Below are 21,704 nucleotides of genomic sequence, written 5' to 3'. Positions count from 1 at the left end.
ATGGTAGGCAAATGCGCTGACCTCTACACCACGAGGCTGAAAAGCAGTCTTGCAGAACAGCGTTTATTAACCCTTTATGACTCAACTTCTTTCAAATAAAAAAAATCCATGTGTTTTGATATCCTTCTTCAAATAATGTAATACGTTACACAGTGTGTAAAGTGGCCACTTAAACCAGTCAATTACAAATAATAAGATTATTTTTGGTACGTGTATTTTGTACATACACAAAAACAAATAATAAGACCTGTAAATGCCTAGACTTACATATTATCTTCTCTAAAATGTTCTCCATCCGTGTTGTAATTTGTTTATAAAATACGAATTTTTTAGTTATTCAATATTTTCACAGGGCTCTTGGCCTCATAGAGTTAGGGACACGTTCTTTTTTTTTTGTAATATTTATTTTTGTATGGATTTGTAAAGATGTATTTTTATTTTATTTAAAAAATGGTAGAAAATTGGATTGTGACTTTTGTATAATATTGTGTTTCAGTGCCTCGGAGTATTTTCAATTATCAAAGAAATATGAAATATTTTTAAACAATTCTTTTGCTTATTGTAACAAATCCCAAAATATGTACTAAATAGCATTTATAAATATTTAGTTCGATTTTTTTTATATACACTATAAGCAAAAAGTTCCGGGAATTGGTAAATAAAAAAGTTTTTTTTGTTAATTTTCCGGTACATTTATTTTATCGCCTTCGAAATAGCATCCATCTGAAGCGATGCACATATGCCAACGCTAAACCCATTCATCCATACACTTTTTATAGTCCGACGAAGAAATGGCTTTCAATTCCTTCGTCGCATTTTTTTTTAATATGCTCGAAAATCTCTTTCCATCAAGCGGTAATTTAAGTTTTGAGAACAGAAAAAAGACACAGTGTGGAGAATATGGTGCTTGTTGAATGGTATTTACTGTGTGTTTGGTCAGATAGTCTGCCGCAATGCGTTCTTTGTGAAAGGGAGCGTTATCATGGTGCAAAATCCAAGAGTTATTTTTCCATAGTTCCTGTCGTTTTCTACGCACAGCATATCTCAAACGCCTCGTCACGGTCAGGTAATACTAATCAAAGAAAACTGTACCTCAATCACAAATAACTATCGACGTGCTTAAAAACATGCTAAGCATTTGAGCGATCACAGTGAACATTAATGAACATGCTTAAGTTATCGCAGTCATAAGTCAACGCGTGTCGGTTTGTTTTTTGTTTTCCTCGTAAATAAATACAGTTCATTGGCAAAAAATCGACGTTTACCATAGACAATAATACAAGATATTGCATTTGCAAAATAGTAAGGAGTATCTAATACAAAAAGTGAAAAATAAATTACGATTACAATGGCGACTGCTTTTCTTGAGATTTGGCATGCCGACCGCCGGCTAAATTCAATAAAAAGCATCATAAATAAATAAATAAAAATAGCAGTTTTGGAATATTTTCCACATTTACACCAGTGAAATTCAAATTTGTGATTGCGCAGCAGGATTATATGTCGGGAGACGTAAATATTTTGACATTTAATATTAGGTACCAGTGTAGATAGACTAGCTCCCCCTAAATTCAATAATAAATACGGGAAAAGAACACTAGAGTACAATATACCAAAAATGTATAACATGCTCCCATTAAATATAAAAATTTAAAAAAACTTATCTGGCTCAAGAGAAAGACGTCTGCCGAGAATCTGGCTTTTAGAACGTGGTTTTTTAGATTGAATTTTTTTTGTGTTTTTCTTTTTTATTTGGGCAATTTTTTATTTTCGATGTACATATTTTTCTTTTTTTCCTCAGTAAAAAGAGTTTGTATATGTTTAAAGTATTGAAGAGATAAGATTATGTATTTATATTAGAACTTAACTATAAACACCTGCTGACGAACTGCATTTTATGCAGTTCAGTGGGACTTGATTATTTTATTTGTTAATTTTTGTATGCTTTTGATAAATAAATAATAATAAATTTAAAAAAGGTGTTCACGGATGTTCCATTGTGATCGCGAATACGATAAACAACCATGGTGAAATTATTACGTCGCTTATAAGCACGTCGATAGTTATTTGTACTAGGCTACTGTGAGCATAACCTTGATATTTGATCGACTTCGACGCGTTTTCTTCAGTTTTGGTTTATTTCCATAGCACCATTTGGATGATTGTTGTCTAGTTTCGACAAAATATGCGTAAACCCATGTTTCGTCTTCAGTAATTATGTGTTTTATCACGGTAGGATCGTTTGTTACTGCAGAAACAATCTCCTGGGCCACTGCCTTTCGGAACTGCTTTTGAACGAAGTTCAGGTCTTTTGGCACAAGTCGTGCTACAACGCGTTTCATGCCCAAAATATCCACCACAATGTGCTGTGCCGATGCATACGCGATGTTGAGTTCACCAGCTATCTCTTTGAGGCTTACATGACGATTTACGACCACAATTTCCTTAACTTTATCGACGTAATCATCGGTTTATGTCGATGTCGAAGGGCGTCCACTACGAGTTGCATCTTCAACTTCTTTGAGACCTTTTTTGAATGCCGAACACCACTCGTATCGTCGTTTTTTCGAGAGGGCATAGTCTCCGTAGGATTTTTGCAACATTTTCAATGAATCGGCACAAGAAATTTCGTTGGAACATAGAACTTCTATTAAAATATTTTTTTCCATTTTCTAATGTGACGAAGTGCAAAACTGGACTGATAAACAAACGCCAAACAACTACTTATAATACAGATGGCGCTCACGTTTGCCAGAAGTGTCGAGGAAAGGTTTACCAACCCGAGAAAATAATGTTTTTTCGAATCGGTTTTTTTTTAAATACTGTTGATCAACAAAGTAATTTACAATCAATTTGAAGTCACGAAGTTGTTTTACCGGCAGGACATCGCAGACTTTTAAATATACACCTTCGCCTCACTGATTTCGCTATTCAGTCGACAGTCTCGCCTGAATATAATAAATTTTACCTTGATGAGACCTCAAACACGCACTTCGTAAGATTTGATACATGAATACGCTGCGTCAAATCAGATGTATCTTTCATTTTACTTTTGATCATTTGATAACGTGGCTCATGATTTTTTTTCCACGAAAAACAGAGATACACACATATTTCACACGGGTTTCCTTTCTCATTTTCGATGCTAGAACTCCCAGTTTAACCAAAACACCAAATTTAGGGTGTTAAAAAAACGTTGCTTCTTTCACGCGGTAACGGTTGACTGACACGTTTCCGTTAAACCAGGCCTTGAATCAGACAGACAACTTGTACGTTCTCCCTGCGTCTTTCTTGTTTTTATTGAATTTAGTTTTTGATACCGATCGCGTTTGAAGTACTCCCCCGCCCACAAATAGTTGTACATGCGGGGCTGAATTTACCGTATCATTGAGTTTTGGCATTCCCTCGAGTAGGGTACAATATCCCGCCGAAAAGGGTCCGAATATTTTATTGAATATTTTATAAGGCTTCTTATTTATGTTCCTGATTTAGTTTAGGCTCACTCAAACTGTTGCAAAATTCAATGGCTGGTTGACATTTTGTCCGTTATTACATTTTTATTAATTTTACATTGGGTATCACGCGAAATTTACGTTTCATTGAGATGTTATGTGAAATTAAATACTTCGCTTTATTATTCGTTATAATCCTGAAACCAACAACTCAGTGGGCAGTGCTGAAAAAGTTATTTGAAATGACTTTATCCCGTTTAAAACGATTTATAATTCACATGTTTTTAACAAACTTCCCAACAATCATCAATTTGAAAATACAGCTTATTCCTTTTATAAAACAACCCAAAGTTGTGTACAACTTTTTGTTAGAAATTAATATCAAACATTACGTTCAAATATTATTATTATTATGCCTTTTTTATGTAAGTTTAGGCGAAGCAAAACGTTCGTAATTTTTTAAACCGGCTATTTGCCATAAGCGCGTAAACGCGCTCTCCGTTTCCATGCTCGGGGAGCCGGCCATACAAAAATAGTGCGTAAAGACGCGTTCCTTTGTACGTCGAAATAAGGTATTTTAAAAAATATCGTGCACTCGGAGACATCTTCTTAGAAGCTTGATAAAACACTAGAACACGAGGAATTATTACAATTATCGACACGACAGCGCGCTGTGGACCACATTCCATACTAGGGGGTGACATAAATAGTCAAGTTCAAGTAGGAATTAATTTAACCAATTAGAATTGTGTATTGGGTTTCTATATTTCGTATTAAAAGACAACAAACTAGAAGAAGTTTAATTACTGCGTAATTTGAATATTTTTTCTTTTAAAAAGGCATCTTTAATATCCTAAAACTCTTAACCAATCTCAAATAAGCTTACAAGCCAGTTTTGCGGTTTAAAGATTTTTTTCTTTATTTTTTAATAATTGGTTGTTTTTAGGTTAATTTTTTTTTATATTAAAGCTTTTTATTCAACGCGCTACATTGTGAACGCGTGGATGTTGATTTTTTTGTGAGACGAAGCCTCACTTTCCTCTACTGCAAAATCACCACTGTTGTTGAGACTTTTATTGTATCCAATTCGTTGCTCCTGGCATCAAATGTGCAAGGTTTTGCAGATTACACGTTCTGCGGCCACAAAGCGAATACCCCAGTAAACAATTATATTAAATATACATTTAATTAGCATTATACATATAACTGTTATAAGAAAGTATTACGTAAGAATCTCTATGATACTATCTGTGTTGTGGATTATTACATTTACGGTAAAAATTTAATGTCCACTCTCGTGGGACCCCATTTACATCTCTTGGACCCCCAATTTTATTTTTCATTGCAATGAACCCCCTACAGATCGTGGTAGACCCCTGGGGGTCGATATAGACCACTTTAGGAATGACTGCTCTAAATCCTCCGAGGTTAAGTTTCAAAGTTATGGTGTATAAAACCCACTACAAATGTTTTATTTTGCAATATTTTCCGGTGGAAATCATTAATTCCATTTCCCAGTTAATTTTTTTCTAAATCTCATCCATTGATACAATGTAAATAACTGAGGTGGTTTCATGAGTAATTTATTTATAGGGTTATTATCACTACCGACGAAATAATGTTTCAGCTCTTATACTTTACAAAAATCAACAGATGAGAAATGTGGATACTGTATCTGAAGCAGAATGCTCGTGTGAAGTAATTACTTTAACCAGCCAATGACAGATCATAAATCCTGTAAATGCTTAGACTTCCATATCACCTTCTAAAATAAGTTCTCCATCTCTATCAATATTATTTCTACCTACTACTATTGACATTATGTTTATATTTTCAATTTGCAGGTGCATTTATTTGTACATGTATCTAACAAAGAATTCTAGATCAGTCTATCCGACTTTCAACAATCTGTCTTGCGATCCGCTTACTGTTACAAAGGATTTGAAAGTCTTTTGTGCTTGCTTTCTTTACCGAAAAGATTTATGTTCGGTACAATATTTTTCTTTTACCACTTCTTTGCAATTTCCCCCAGAAAGTATTTAATTTACGGAAATATAAGTCATAATTTTTAATTATACGCTTTATAATATTTTCCCCGCCATTAATTACACCAAACTGAAGAAAGTTTTTTCATACTTTAATCCATCGCGCATCGGTTTTGTTCAAGTTTGATCGTGTGAATAATATAATTCTCCGTTTTCATCTCTTGAACCATTTTTTCACTCTAGTGAAGCGAAACTTTCGATATTGTTATTTTCATTTCAACCTTGGACGACGATTAAAGTTACCTTCTAGCCTGTTTGTAAAAATATTATCTTGATAAAAAATATTAAGTATTTTGGTATGGATAAATACATCTCATTACATCAAAATATCCATGAATTATATTTTAATTATTTGTTCGGAGTATTATTACGCGCTTGAATTATCTTTTTGCTGATACTCACTGGTTTCGTTTTTATTTCTATTCCTATTACAATATTTTGAGTTTGTCCAAATATTTGTAGACGAAGGACTGGATTTCACCCCCTAGGGAGTCATTCAGATGAACAAATTACAAATGTAAATTTATTTCAACAGAGAGGGAAAAAGTTTTCGAGAAGAAATTTGGAAGTCTAGGCATTTACAGGGCTTATGACCTGTCATTGGCTGGTTTAAGTGGCCACTTTACACACTGTGTAACATTCACCATTCTGCCCATGTTTGAACATCCACATTTACTCAACTCTTCCATCTGTTGACTTTTGTGAAGTGAAAGAGCTGAAACCTTTATCACGTGGGTGAGATTCATCCGGCTGAACCAAATCACCTACTAGGCAACGCCTGGAAACCATTTTTTCCAATTTTTATACTTCTTCTTTTACCAGGTAGTAATTCAACAATGTTTGATTATGTCCAAATGCTTGCAGACTGGCTGGATTTCCTCCCTAGGGAGTTGTTCATATTTAAATTTATTTCAACAGAGAGGGAAAAAGTTTTCGAGAAGAAATTTGGAAGTCTAGGCATTTACAGGGCTTATGACCTGTCATTGGCTGGTTTAAGTGGCCACTTTACACACTGTGTAACATTCACCATTCTGCCCATGTTTGAACATCCACATTTACTCAACTCTTCCATCTGTTGACTTTTGTGAAGTGAAAGAGCTGAAACCTTTATCACGTGGGTGAGATTCATCCGGCTGAACCAAATCACCTACTAGGCAACGCCTGGAAACCATTTTTTCCAATTTTTATACTTCTTCTTTTACCATGTAGTAATTCAACAATGTTTGATTATGTCCAAATGCTTGCAGACTGGCTGGATTTCCTCCCTAGGGAGTTGTTCATATTTAAATTTATTTCAACACAACAGAGAGGGAAAAAGTTTTCGAGAAGAAATTTGGAAGTCTAGGCATTTACAGGGCTTATGACCTGTCATTGGCTGGTTAAGTGGCCACTTTACACACTGTGTAACATTCACCATTCTGCCCATGTTTGAACATCCACATTTACTCAACTCTTCCATCTGTTGACTTTTGTGAAGTGAAAGAGCTGAAACCTTTATCACGTGGGTGAGATTCATCCGGCTGAACCAAATCACCTACTAGGCAACGCCTGGAACCATTTTTTCCAATTTTTATACTTCTTCTTTTACCAGGTAGTAATTCAACAATGTTTGATTATGTCCAAATGCTTGCAGACTGGCTGGATTTCCTCCCTAGGGAGTTGTTCATAGGCATTAAGCATTTGGACATAATCAAACATTGTTGAATTACTACCTGGTAAAAGAAGAAGTATAAAAATTGGAAAAAAATGGTTTCCAGGCGTTGCCTAGTAGGTGATTTGGTTCAGCCGGATGAATCTCACCCACGTGATAAAGGTTTCAGCTCTTTCACTTCACAAAAGTCAACAGATGGAAGAGTTGAGTAAATGTGGATGTTCAAACATGGGCAGAATGGTGAATGTTACACAGTGTGTAAAGTGGCCACTTAAACCAGCCAATGACAGGTCATAAGCCCTGTAAATGCCTAGACTTCCAAATTTCTTCTCGAAAACTTTTTCCCTCTCTGTTGAAATAAATTTAAATATGAACAACTCCCTAGGGAGGAAATCCAGCCAGTCTGCAAGCATTTGGACATAATCAAACATTGTTGAATTACTACCTGGTAAAAGAAGAAGTATAAAAATTGGAAAAAATGGTTTCCAGGCGTTGCCTAGTAGGTGATTTGGTTCAGCCGGATGAATCTCACCCACGTGATAAAGGTTTCAGCTCTTTCACTTCACAAAAGTCAACAGATGGAAGAGTTGAGTAAATGTGGATGTTCAAACATGGGCAGAATGGTGAATGTTACACAGTGTGTAAAGTGGCCACTTAAACCAGCCAATGACAGGTCATAAGCCCTGTAAATGCCTAGACTTCCAAATTTCTTCTCGAAAACTTTTTCCCTCTCTGTTGAAATAAATTTAAATATGAACAACTCCCTAGGGAGGAAATCCAGCCAGTCTGCAAGCATTTGGACATAATCAAACATTGTTGAATTACTACCTGGTAAAAGAAGAAGTATAAAAATTGGAAAAAATGGTTTCCAGGCGTTGCCTAGTAGGTGATTTGGTTCAGCCGGATGAATCTCACCCACGTGATAAAGGTTTCAGCTCTTTCACTTCACAAAAGTCAACAGATGGAAGAGTTGAGTAAATGTGGATGTTCAAACATGGGCAGAATGGTGAATGTTACACAGTGTGTAAAGTGGCCACTTAAACCAGCCAATGACAGGTCATAAGCCCTGTAAATGCCTAGACTTCCAAATTTCTTCTCGAAAACTTTTTCCCTCTCTGTTGAAATAAATTTAAATATGAACAACTCCCTAGGGAGGAAATCCAGCCAGTCTGCAAGCATTTGGACATAATCAAACATTGTTGAATTACTACCTGGTAAAAGAAGAAGTATAAAAATTGGAAAAAATGGTTTCCAGGCGTTGCCTAGTAGGTGATTTGGTTCAGCCGGATGAATCTCACCCACGTGATAAAGGTTTCAGCTCTTTCACTTCACAAAAGTCAACAGATGGAAGAGTTGAGTAAATGTGGATGTTCAAACATGGGCAGAATGGTGAATGTTACACAGTGTGTAAAGTGGCCACTTAAACCAGCCAATGACAGGTCATAAGCCCTGTAAATGCCTAGACTTCCAAATTTCTTCTCGAAAACTTTTTCCCTCTCTGTTGAAATAAATTTTAAATATGAACAACTCCCTAGGGAGGAAATTCAGCCAGTCTGCAAGCATTTGGACATAATCAAACATTGTTGAATTACTACCTGGTAAAAGAAGAAGTATAAAAATTGGAAAAAATGGTTTCCAGGCGTTGCCTAGTAGGTGATTTGGTTCAGCCGGATGAATCTCACCCACGTGATAAAGGTTTCAGCTCTTTCACTTCATAAAAGTCAACAGATGGAAGAGTTGAGTAAATGTGGATGTTCAAACATGGGCAGAATGGTGAATGTTACACAGTGTGTAAAGTGGCCACTTAAACCAGCCAATGACAGGTCATAAGCCCTGTAAATGCCTAGACTTCCAAATTTCTTCTCGAAAACTTTTTCCCTCTCTGTTGAAATAAATTTAAATATGAACAACTCCCTAGGGAGGAAATCCAGCCAGTCTGCAAGCATTTGGACATAATCAAACATTGTTGAATTACTACCTGGTAAAAGAAGAAGTATAAAAATTGGAAAAAATGGTTTCCAGGCGTTGCCTAGTAGGTGATTTGGTTCAGCCGGATGAATCTCACCCACGTGATAAAGGTTTCAGCTCTTTCACTTCACAAAAGTCAACAGATGGAAGAGTTGAGTAAATGTGGATGTTCAAACATGGGCAGAATGGTGAATGTTACACAGTGTGTAAAGTGGCCACTTAAACCAGCCAATGACAGGTCATAAGCCCTGTAAATGCCTAGACTTCCAAATTTCTTCTCGAAAACTTTTTCCCTCTCTGTTGAAATAAATTTAAATATGAACAACTCCCTAGGGAGGAAATCCAGCCAGTCTGCAAGCATTTGGACATAATCAAACATTGTTGAATTACTACCTGGTAAAAGAAGAAGTATAAAAATTGGAAAAAATGGTTTCCAGGCGTTGCCTAGTAGGTGATTTGGTTCAGCCGGATGAATCTCACCCACGTGATAAAGGTTTCAGCTCTTTCACTTCACAAAAGTCAACAGATGGAAGAGTTGAGTAAATGTGGATGTTCAAACATGGGCAGAATGGTGAATGTTACACAGTGTGTAAAGTGGCCACTTAAACCAGCCAATGACAGGTCATAAGCCCTGTAAATGCCTAGACTTCCAAATTTCTTCTCGAAAACTTTTTCCCTCTCTGTTGAAATAAATTTAAATATGAACAACTCCCTAGGGAGGAAATCCAGCCAGTCTGCAAGCATTTGGACATAATCAAACATTGTTGAATTACTACCTGGTAAAAGAAGAAGTATAAAAATTGGAAAAAATGGTTTCCAGGCGTTGCCTAGTAGGTGATTTGGTTCAGCCGGATGAATCTCACCCACGTGATAAAGGTTTCAGCTCTTTCACTTCACAAAAGTCAACAGATGGAAGAGTTGAGTAAATGTGGATGTTCAAACATGGGCAGAATGGTGAATGTTACACAGTGTGTAAAGTGGCCACTTAAACCAGCCAATGACAGGTCATAAGCCCTGTAAATGCCTAGACTTCCAAATTTCTTCTCGAAAACTTTTTCCCTCTCTGTTGAAATAAATTTAAATATGAACAACTCCCTAGGGAGGAAATCCAGCCAGTCTGCAAGCATTTGGACATAATCAAACATTGTTAAATTACAAATGCCCCATAAATGCCTTGACTTCCATATCCCTTCTCTTAAATGTTCTCCATCCCCGTTGTAATTTGTTAAAACCACCGTTATTAATAAAAACCTTTTTTTTACATATTTTTTGCGTATTTGCTTACTAATTTTACTTTTTTTATGTAAAAAATAATTATTTGAGTTCTATTATTTAGCCAAATATTTAAATTTTTTAAAAGTCGTAAATAACTCGTGCCGGGAAAATGGGAATCGAGTTGTAATAATGTGGAATTTGAACCTCGGACCTTTGATTCGTGAGTCCACAACACTACTGCGGGGCCACAACCCGGTTTACTTACTTTAATAATAATATTTGGCTTATTTGTATAGCGCTATTTTTCTGAAAAATCACCTCAAGAGCGCTTTACAATTGTATACTCAAACTTACATTCGAACTAAGCTAATGTGACATATTATATTTTCTGATTTAAAATTGAGGGTATGATAAACTAAATAAGTGAGATTTTAGTTGGGATCTGAACTGACCGAGACTGTCGATGATTCGTAAGTTTGAAGGCAATTGGTTCCAGGCAGAGGGGCCGGCAACGGCAAAAGCACGATCTCAATCTAGTGTTTGGGGAGCGCCGGATTTTGACAAGTTTTCCTCTGCCTGAATCAAATGCTAACCTATGAGTAGATTTTCTTTGACATGTATTTTCCCTAATACAAAGGTCCGATGGGTGTCTCGGAGCCTTTTCATGAAGGGATTAAAATACCGTCAAGCAAAGCTTGTATTTTATTATCTCTGGGCTTTGTAACTAGGGCAAATCTCAAAGACGTTGTGAGATGTGAGAATATTTTTTTGCAGTTTGGTATTTTAGGGGATTTACGTATATTCCATTACAGTAATCTAGACGCTACTTTATGTATTTTATTTTTATATCAACGTAAAAAATACACGATTGAGTTTTATGTTGTGATTATTTTAACTCATAGAAATAAAAACTTATGTTTGTATAAAAATAAAATTGAAATAACTCAAATTAAAGTATTATTGTTTTTTGAAAATAAATTCAACTCTGCTAAATACACAAAAATAACAGTTTAATATGTGTTGACTTAGTTAGAATGTAAGTTTAAGTACTGAATTGTAAATCGCCTTGAGGTGATTTTCCACAAAAATGCCGAATATTAATATTCATTTAGTAATTAAGCTTAAAATTAATTTATTTTATTTTAATTAATTTTGGGTGTTGCCACTTCATTCCGAAGTGTCTTATGTATTATTTTGCTTTATATCATTCACATCAATTTATTACTATAGTATTTTAGTTATCCATTTATGTAGTAGAATTTTGTACGCGTTATTAATTATTTTACCTACCGATGTCTCTATATTAGCAATTAAGGGTGCCAGAAAATTGCATTACCTATATTTTAAATCTTTTTATTTTAGACATACAACAAACTATAAAAAAGGAACAAACAAATAAGTGCAAATAATATTTAATTTCGAACATCTCAGTATTACAGCACCACAAATATACTTGTGCTGATTTAGTAACTTGAAATGGCGAATCTTTTAAAACATAAGGCATCCCCGATGTCTTTCATGAAAGGACCCTTAATATAAAATGAACATGTAAAGGTAAAGGATACGATATCGAGTTACTAAATAATGATCTCCTACCTATAGCCACCTATAGACAAGTTATGTTATAACTTTCATATGCTATCAAATTTCCACAATATATTTCCGTTCTAAGGAAAGTAACTTTATATAACCGGGGGTGTTGTCTCTTGTCTCCCTTCGGTCTAGTTCTTGTGGATTTTTAGTATAATTTTGAATTTTCGTTTTCCGAAATCGTAATTGATATTTTTCATCCACGTAAATAAATGTCATTCGTGTTTTTTTCCCTCAATATATTTTGCATGTTTTTTTTACAAGTTTTACTTAAGTCGGAATATTTTGCGAAATCAAAACAAACTACGCGTAAAAAAATGAATAGTATAAACATCATTAGGAATGCCAAAGAGTTTCCATGTATTTGAAAATAAATTTAGGTGACGTAGAAAATGCTCACTTTCTTCTACTTAACATTGCATTTTGAAGGATTTTAATCAAATAAAATGATAAATATAACTTAAAAGCAATGAAAATTTTCTTTCGAATGACGTATGACCTTTACCATTTTGTTTTACTTTTGATGTTCATTTTTAAATTTGTAAAAAAACGAACTCAACTTCGAGAAGGTCGGCTGATGTCGGGCTACAAGTTTACAAGTCTACAAGGCTACAAGTCAACAAGTCTACAAGGCTACAAGTATAAGGGACGTGCTATCTCCTCTGAATTCGAATGCAAAAAAGTTCCTAGTGCGTTTATCGTATTTATAATTCGTATTTATAATTTAAACGTTTAATTTTATTTTTTATTTTTATTTGAACTTTTAATTTTAACTCTTAATTTATACTTATTCATATGTACATCTACTACCTGCATCTAATTCATTATTGTTGGTTGTGAATTTTTACTAAGAAATATAAATGTTCATGGAAGCAATAACGCTCTTAATGTTCGCTCTCCGAAGTAATTTGTAATTCGGGGAACAGACAGACAGCCCTTAGTTTTTAATCTAGTGTTGTGAGTGTGGGAAACTCTTTTTTTATATTCCGGATCAACAAAGTGATCTACAATCAATCTGTAGTCACAAAGTTGTTTTACCGGCAGGACATTACAGAATTTAGGACATTACAGCTTTATTTTAAGGACTATAGAAACATGGGAAAAGGGGTAATTCTTTCAATGTTAGATTTGATTCCCGCAAAGTTTGAGACACAAAAAACTGTCTCCTGAAAAGTAAGTCATTTTGACTTATTTGATTTCGGGGCCATTTATAACGAGTTGCAAATAACGTGTAATTTGTACATGTCTGACTTACGAACTGGACGATTGATTTAATGAGTTTCCAGTGTCAAATACACTGCAACTCAATTACCATAATATTAACATTAGTACGTGACAGAGATCCCAAGTCCTCGACCGACAGTCGGGTCGGGTGTAACGGTGACTGATGGTCCGTACGTTTTGCAGTCCGACATCAAGGGCTGCCAGCAGAAGCTGGTGGCGCAGCTGACGGGGCTGGTGGAGAGCGGCGGGCCGGGGCCCCCCACGCGCCGCCTGCTGGCGCGCTGCCTCGCCACGCTGTTCTCCGTGGGGGACACCTTCCTGCTGTTCGACACCGTCAACAAGTGCAACGACATACTCAAGAGCAAGGACGACTCTCCCAGCTACCTGCCCACTAGACTGTGAGTATTGTCTATCGCAACTACTAAATTTCTTTTATTTTTTTTTTTTTTAATTTAATTTTGCAATACGCCCACGGAGCACTTACAAAAATTATACAGGTAAGTACAAACATAGTAAGTAATAATTTTGAAAATAAACAACACTTTTATTGTATACAATACGTATGTAGAAACAAAAAGAGCATGCCGCAATGCAAAATAAAAAGTGAAACTTTGCATAATAAAAAAGACTAAAATATGAGTGTAAGAAAAATGTTAGAATTAAAAAGCGAATTGTAAATAACTTGTAATGAATTTAAACAGAAAAAATTTAAGTATAAAAAATGGTATTAACAAATTAATATTAAAAACAAATAATTTTAAAAAAGGTTCCTGAAAATATGCATACCAATATGTTTCTGGGTCCCGATTTCAATGGAAAGGTAACATAGTTAGCTTCAATTGTCTATAAAGAAAATCGATTTTTCTATGCAAAAATGTGTATTGTGTATATGTGTTTGTATGAAAATTTGGAGTATCTTTGTCGAAAACCTGTAATTAAAAATATTTTTAAAATACGTGCACGAATATTTAAAATTCGGGTTTACTTTATAGCAGATTAAAGATAACTCCGTTTTCTTCTTAATGTAATATAGACCCTGATGCCAACGGCAGGTCATAAATACCTATGCATGAATAAAAATACCGTTTTTTTACTGAAATATTTTCAGGATTTAATTTACGCTTTTTTGTCCATATAACATATTTAGAACAATAATTCTCGTATCTCAAAGTAATAATTATCTAGAGAAGCCCTTAGCTCTATTGCATAGAACAAAAGCGTTCCAATTTTTTGGTTTGGTTTTTAGTTTAACAACAAACGTGTAACGGACGATTCCGGTTTGCACTGGGCAACAATAGGGAAATATCACATACTACGAATACTGATAAAAATATATGAAATAGATTTAGAATAATTAATTGTATTTTCGAAATCAATATGGATATTGTGAAGAAATGTTTTCATACATAAATGTAAAAAAGACATTCAATAAAAATGCGTTGCTAGAAAAACGCGACATGTTTAGCCTTGGTTGTTGTGACGTCAAGATTCGTGGCAATGTTCTAAACAAATTTTAATGGTGGGAACAAATAAACATGAATGAATCGTGACGTATTAGGGGCGCGGCCAATGGAATGACCGTTTTTGCGGGAATTAAAAAATATTATTTACGCTACTAATAATTAGCAAAAATTTTTTTTTTTGCTGGACAGTATTTCTTAGACCTTTATTACTTTAAAAATGTAAAAAAACACGATATTTCCCTATTCTCAACACAAGTACCTACGGCCCGTTGTACTGCTGTAATATATAACTAACTCAGTGGTCAATATTATTTTAGTGCAAATTTTGAACACGTTAATAAAAAAATATCAAAAAAAATATTTTTCCTTAGTAGATTGAGAAATAAATTAAATAAAGATACTGCAGAACTAATTTACAAAACAATCATTCTTCCACATATAGATTACTGCTCAACAATATTATTTTTAGCAAACGAAGGAAATTTAAATAAACTAGAAATTTTACAAAATAAAGCGATGAGAACAGTTCTTAAGAAAAATAAATATAGCAATGTAAAAAAAATGAGAGATGAACTAAAATGGTTATCTGTAAGAAGGAGACTAAAATTTAATATGTTGATATTTATACATAATTTTTTTCACGATAAATTACCAAAATATTTTAAGGATAAAGTTGTCTTAAACAAAAATTGTCCTGAATATGCTACTAGACAAAAGGATAAAATAAGACTACCATTATTGAAAAGAGCTGAGTCGCAAAATTGTTTGATGTATAAGGGTTTAAAAATGTATGATGAAATGCCTGAATGTATGAAGAATGAAAAGTGTCTGAAAGAATTTAAAAATAAATGTATAAGTTACTGTAAGGAAATGTAAATATATATAGATGATGTAAATGTACATAATAGTTTATATTAGTTTTAATATAAGCTAACTTAAGAAATAAAAAAAAAAATAATCATAAAATGGTTTTTCTCCGTATGGGCGACTATTAGGATATAACTCTAAAGTTCTTATCCTGAATTTTCTTAATAATAAATTAGATTTTTAGTCCTCTTTTGATACTTATAAATGATAGTAATTTTTTTCTTTTCCTAGATTTTTTAATAATTCAGACACAAATAATTGTATTTATTTGACCATGTTTTCCAGTAGTTCTTATTTCTTGTATAAATTAGAAGTCTGTTTTCGTTTCTCTCATTTTCCAGTGCCGCTATCAGCTGTGTCGGCTGTATGTATGAGAAACTAGGCAGGATGATGGGGAGGTCGTATGAGGAAACTGTTCACATCTTGATCAGGTCACTGCGGAGTGCTGAATCACTAACACGGATAGAAATCATGAATACTCTTGAAAAGGTAAAAAGTATCCTGATTTTTATCTAATTGATTTAATTTAGAATGTTTATTTTCATTTCGTTGTATATTTTTTAACACTTTTTGTATTTCATGTTGAGATGAAATGTTAAATAATTACTACAATGATTTAACACAATGTTTGTTCAAATACATACTATTTTTTTTACAACCAAGTTTTCACTATGATTGAAATCAATCAAGTATAAGATATTAAAAATGCAATATTGGAATGAAAGTTAAGTAAACAATACAATAAAAGTGGTAAACAATACAGTATTGAAATTGACATATTAATAATAAATATGTCAATTTCAATACTGATATTGTTAAGTGTAATTGTTAGTTATAATATGTAGATTGTAATAATTTTATAACATAGTTCTTAGTAAAACAAATCAATTGATAATTAGAATTTCCTTTAATATGTGATGTTTACCATAGTTAGCCAAGAGAAGTTTTAATTTATCATCCTTATCTTTACAATTTGTTAATATTTTACCTATGTTATTATTAGTATAAAAAGCTGGCCTAATATTGTTAGGTAAAATTTGTGCTATATTATTAGAAAATGAATTAATGTACAAAATTCTACGCCAGTTCTCATTTTTATTGGAAATATTTTGGGAACTGTATAAGTATTTTTTCCTATAGTTTAATTTAAGTTTTTTATTCAAAATATTGTCAATTAAATTTAGTTCATAGCCATTATTGAAATTTTGCCATTATTGATTTATTTTATCTTCTTTCTCTCTCTTTCTTTCAATTTTCTATCTCTTTCATACAATATTTTATTATATAAATAGCAACGCGTGTAATTATAAGTTAGTTAAATTCCTGACGATGAGGTAGTAACCTCGAAACCGGTCGAAGTTTAATTTTAAAAAAAATAAGTGGTTTATACAAATTTATAAACAAATAAGTGTAAAATTACTTTGTTTTATGAACCACTTTTTTTTACTGTCACAACCGACCAGTTTCGGCAACTAACGTTGCCCTTTCAGGGTTATATAATAAGTTATTATATATTATAAGTTGAATTTACTACCTGATTCGAGAACCTATTTAAAACTAAACTTAATCCTAGATGAAAATATTAATTTAATTATTGATGTCAAAAATAATTTTGTATAAATGAAAAATAGCGACGCATTGAATTTGGAGAGTTTTGGAATATATATTCCTGCCTGGTCGCTTTAATCATCTCTAGTATTTCATCTTGACTTCTCATCAGGTAAAGTTGATCGATGCTTCCATTAAAGCATAACTTTATAGCTCACAAGGGTCTTCGAAATTATGTTCTCCACAACATTATATGGCATCTTTGAAAGTTTCTTGATTTCTTCTTTTCCATATTACACTAATTCCATTTTGTTTTTGAATATAATTGAATTATTAATTTATGGATTGCATCATCATCTTAACCCCAGATCCATTAATATGCAAAAAATTTAAATATATAACATGGCACTGGCTGTGCTGCATTTGAATCAGAGTTGTTACCAATAAATAAAATATATGTAGTAAACATAAAAGGTACAAAAAGAGACTGTGAATTTCAATTGATCTAGATACATTGGATCGGCGTGAATAAACATAATTTAAATCACTTACACAATTGTAATCCCTTTTTGTTTCTGCTCAAGTTATTTCGTCCATCTTAACGGTTAGCTCGCCCAGAACGAAACGCTTAGAAATAGGATATTATTAGATACTTTATGTCATTTAAAAAGCTAATAGAATCGTGATTTGTATTTTTACTGTCGCCTTAATTTAAATGCAACGTAAAGCACTCAATGATAACTTTACAGGAGAGGATAAAAATTTCATGAATCAGTAATTTTGTGTGAAACAGTTTTTTGTTTTACCAAATATTTTGTTTTTAATGTATACATGATTTTTAAGTGTTTTATCCAAACAAATGTAAACAACTGTGCTACTGACCACCTACTGACTTATGCTGTATTCTAAGGAATATATGTCTGCCTTGAAAAATGTGTTGTATCTCTTTTCTGTCAATAATTTATTTGTTCAAATGACAGAGGTAGATGCTATTTTGTACGGTAAAAATATTCAATTATAATCTCAAATACATAAAAGAATTACTTTCATTGTATACAAATTAAGGTGACATTGTTATTTTTATTTTTTCAGGTTTGCTGTGGAATGGGTTCAGCTATATCTAACGTGCATAAGGACATATACAAGGCAGCAAAGCAATGCCTCACGGACAGGTCTATGCCGGTTAGGTGTGCGGCTGCCACATGTCTCCTGTCCATGATAGAATATGCCCCGTTTCTCTACACCACGGAGCTTGAAAACATGTCTACCTTGTGCTTCAGGGCGTTCGATGGAAGTACTTATGAAGTCAGGTACACAAAAATATACATTTATTGCAATATCTATTTATTTTACTTGATTTTTTTTCTTTTCAAAACCTAATATTCAATGATATTCATTATTATTCACTTGAAGGAATCAAAGCATTATTACTGATACAGAAAAATCTTTAAAACCTAAAATATTTTTCTTTTTCGATATTCATAATATCTTAGTTTTTTTTATCTTTAGAAATCTATTTTTCAAATTTGTAATCGTTGTCACAACAAACGAAGTCAGTTTGGGTAGGTTCTGAAAAAAAATAATTTGTGCAATGTATTAAGTATGATTATTATAATAGCTGCACTAGTTTTAAAAATTGAAAATTTTAATGACAAATTCAATAAATAATGTTAAATTAATTTCATGTCTATTTTCCTACATTTATTTCGAATCAGTACATTTTTAATTACGTTTTAGGTGTGCTGTTGCTGAACTTCTGGGTTCATTAATGGCTGCCACACAAGCTGGTGAATTAACAGGTCCTTTGCTTAAGGGTAATCAAGGTATTTGAAAATGAATAGATCTTTTAAAACTGACTACTAGTACTAATACAAATATGCATGTTACCATAAGTCTTATAATTGAAATGTGTGACAGCTAACTCATGAAGATATATTTTAGTACATGAATAATCACTTCTTTTTATCATTATACACAGATAAATATTTTTTATTAATTAGTTGTTCTGTTGTAAAAAATAACTTAAATAATATGCAATATTAGTTAAGTACTTAATTACTGTTTTTAAATATATTTTTGTTGAACATTAAAAATAGAACAATTTTAAATGTTTTGGTACTTCATTTGTTTTTTTTTCCGCATTTCTAATTTTTTACCAAAAGTTTTTTTGTTTGTTGTTTAAATGGGGAAATATTATTAAATATCCACACCATTTCACTCTTTATATATACTGATATTGGGTGTTTTACTTTGATTTATTAAGATAAAAGCTAGTACTTTAATTTTAAAATTGTGAGGTTGTTTTATTCAAATGAAAAGTGAGATATATAGTGCTATAACACCATTATTGTGCCTTCAGTAGCATAGAAGTTGTCCTCAATTTTACAAACAACCGTACACGCTCGCCATGAAAAGTTTTTTAAAAAATATTTTAGCGCAGCAAAGTAAGTCTGGAAAGGGGGGTATATCTTTGGAAGAAGCTTTGAGCATTCTGATGGGAGGGTTTTTGAGAGGAGGAAGTTCATTTCTCAAGGGAGAAATTATCAAAGCTGGATCTGGTGTAAACCGTGAAATCAGAGTTGGTGTTACACATGTAAGTATTAAATACTGCCATTAATTTTTAGATATGACCCATTTACATAATCTTTTAAAAGTCATGAAATAATTTCAAGTTTTGCACCTATTGTTAGGGTATTTTCACAAATCGGGAATAACATTGAAAATGTACAAAATATTTTGACTGGACATTTACAATTCTAATGATAAAACTATCAATGTAAATTCAGGGAATTAAAAATATTCCAATTTAAAAACGTTGCAGAGAAATTATCAGATGTTGCATGGAAAAAATAATAAAACTGTTTCCATCGTAATTTTTCGCTTATTTAAAAATGATAATAGTAAAAAATGAGAAAAGACCACATTATTAGACAGTCGAAAATGATATTTAAAAAAAAAAAAAAATTTTTTTGTTGAAAATCCATAATCATATTTAAAAATAGTATAGAACCATAAAATTAAGAGTAGTCCAGAAGGAGCGTAGAATCATGTTTGAATACATCAGACTGTGTCCAAAAATCCTCCCACTTTCGCCGCGCGCATTCGTCAAGTCGCCGCGTAATATTGCCAGATGGGAAAAAATATAGTCGTAACACAAATGTAAGGTAAAAAAAAGGCAATTTGTTCATTTCTCTTAATTTTATTGTGCATGCGGAAACATTGACTGACACAACAGAGTGATAAGTAAAGGGTCATTTAATAAGGGTAATTGAATTAATGAACTTTGAATTTAAAATATAAAACAAATTTTATTTTAGATAAAATAGATATTTTTATATCTTGTTAAATAATATTCGATGTTTTGAAAATAATGTCAGTCAAATGTTCACCACGGCGTTGTTTAATCCGAGGTCCAATTTTCGTTAGTTCTCTCATTAGATGAGCAAAGTAGGGTAAAAAAAATTTACTTCCCTGGCAACACTAACGAAATGTCCATTTTATTTTCTTCTCGTCACGACGAAACCCGGTCACTGGTAAAAATTTAGTGGAATAATAAGAATAAAGTGGAATAAAACTATGTACGTATTTTTATTATTATAATTAAAATTATTGGATTGATATTATATGATTTTTTTATTTATTAATTTTACGAGAACATATAGCTTTACTACCTTGAGTATATTTTTTTACACATCAAATAAATAACCAAAGTTATATCCAATAGCTTAGTTCTCAAATTGATTGTTCAAAAAAATAAACTGTTTGAATAATTATGATCGGTTGGAATAAATTGCTTTAAACCCAAGTAAAATTTACAAAATATAAAATAAAACATATTATTTTTCAGGCCTATGTCATATTTATCCAAACAATGGGCGGCTTATGGCTTGAAAAGAACTTGACTACATTATTGATTCATATCTTGGACCTGGTAGCGAATCCGAAAGCCGCTAGCTCCCACGTGGATGCAGTTTACTCGAGAAAATGTATCAACTTCATTCTCCGAAGTGTCTTGGGGAAAATGCTCGGAGAGAAAGCCCAGGCGTCTGCCTGTAAAGAAATCGTTCAGATTATCGTCAAGCAAATGAACAGTATCGATTTCAACCCCGAGAATGCAAAGGACTTTAATCAGGAGACATTGTTTAGCCAGCACCTTCTGGTTTGCGGTCTTATTGAGATCGGGAATCTGATGTCAGGGTTGGGAACAGCTGCTCAAAATTTATTGACCGATCAGTCTCTAAACATCGTTGACGCTATCAGTGCTGTAAGTTTCTTATTTATTATTATTATGGATAACTTTTATAGCGCCATTTTCGTAACAAAATTCCTCAAGGGCGCTTTACACAGTGATTCTTTTAAATTTGTAATTTAATTAAAATAATTTATTTTGTTGTCACATGCTATGGATTTATTCAAATGATTTAGAGAACAAGTGGGTTTTAAGCTTTTTCCGAAATATCACTTCATTTTCACAGCCTCGCACCTCTGTTGGGAGAGCATTCCATGCCATAGGGCATTTACAATGTTATACTAATTTAAAGTACACTGGAGCCTCGTTTTACGTGGATTTAAAATAACACAGTCCAAAATTTTTTTTAAATATTAACTTAACCATGCGTAAAAGTAATACTATTCATTATTGGAATGCCCCACATCACGTGTTAATATATAATAGTTATAG

At 32.9% G+C, this 21,704-nt stretch overlaps 1 protein-coding gene across 3 annotated transcripts in view; it reads left to right on the top strand.

Moving 5' to 3' along the window:
- The window catches only part of LOC148283400 (HEAT repeat-containing protein 5B), a 155,265-nt gene that overhangs the window by 104,809 nt on the left and 28,752 nt on the right, over window positions 1–21,704 (top strand). For all 3 annotated transcript variants that reach the window (XM_088223561.1, XM_088223562.1, XM_088223560.1), the window contains exons 3-8: window positions 13,329–13,543; window positions 15,817–15,964; window positions 18,116–18,333; window positions 18,761–18,846; window positions 19,459–19,616; window positions 20,871–21,287. In XM_088223561.1, coding sequence (XP_088079687.1) covers window positions 13,329–13,543; window positions 15,817–15,964; window positions 18,116–18,333; window positions 18,761–18,846; window positions 19,459–19,616; window positions 20,871–21,287 — 1,242 coding nt within the window. The remainder of the gene's footprint in view (window positions 1–13,328; window positions 13,544–15,816; window positions 15,965–18,115; window positions 18,334–18,760; window positions 18,847–19,458; window positions 19,617–20,870; window positions 21,288–21,704) is intronic.

The sequence above is a fragment of the Micrasema longulum genome, unplaced genomic scaffold (genome assembly GCF_059751315.1).
Source record: "Micrasema longulum isolate JH-2025_06_02 unplaced genomic scaffold, ASM5975131v1 h1tg000242l, whole genome shotgun sequence".
Lineage (NCBI taxonomy): Eukaryota > Metazoa > Arthropoda > Insecta > Trichoptera > Brachycentridae > Micrasema > Micrasema longulum.
Note: the sequence above shows the minus strand (reverse complement) of the source record. Positions and strands in the feature narration are given on the sequence as shown.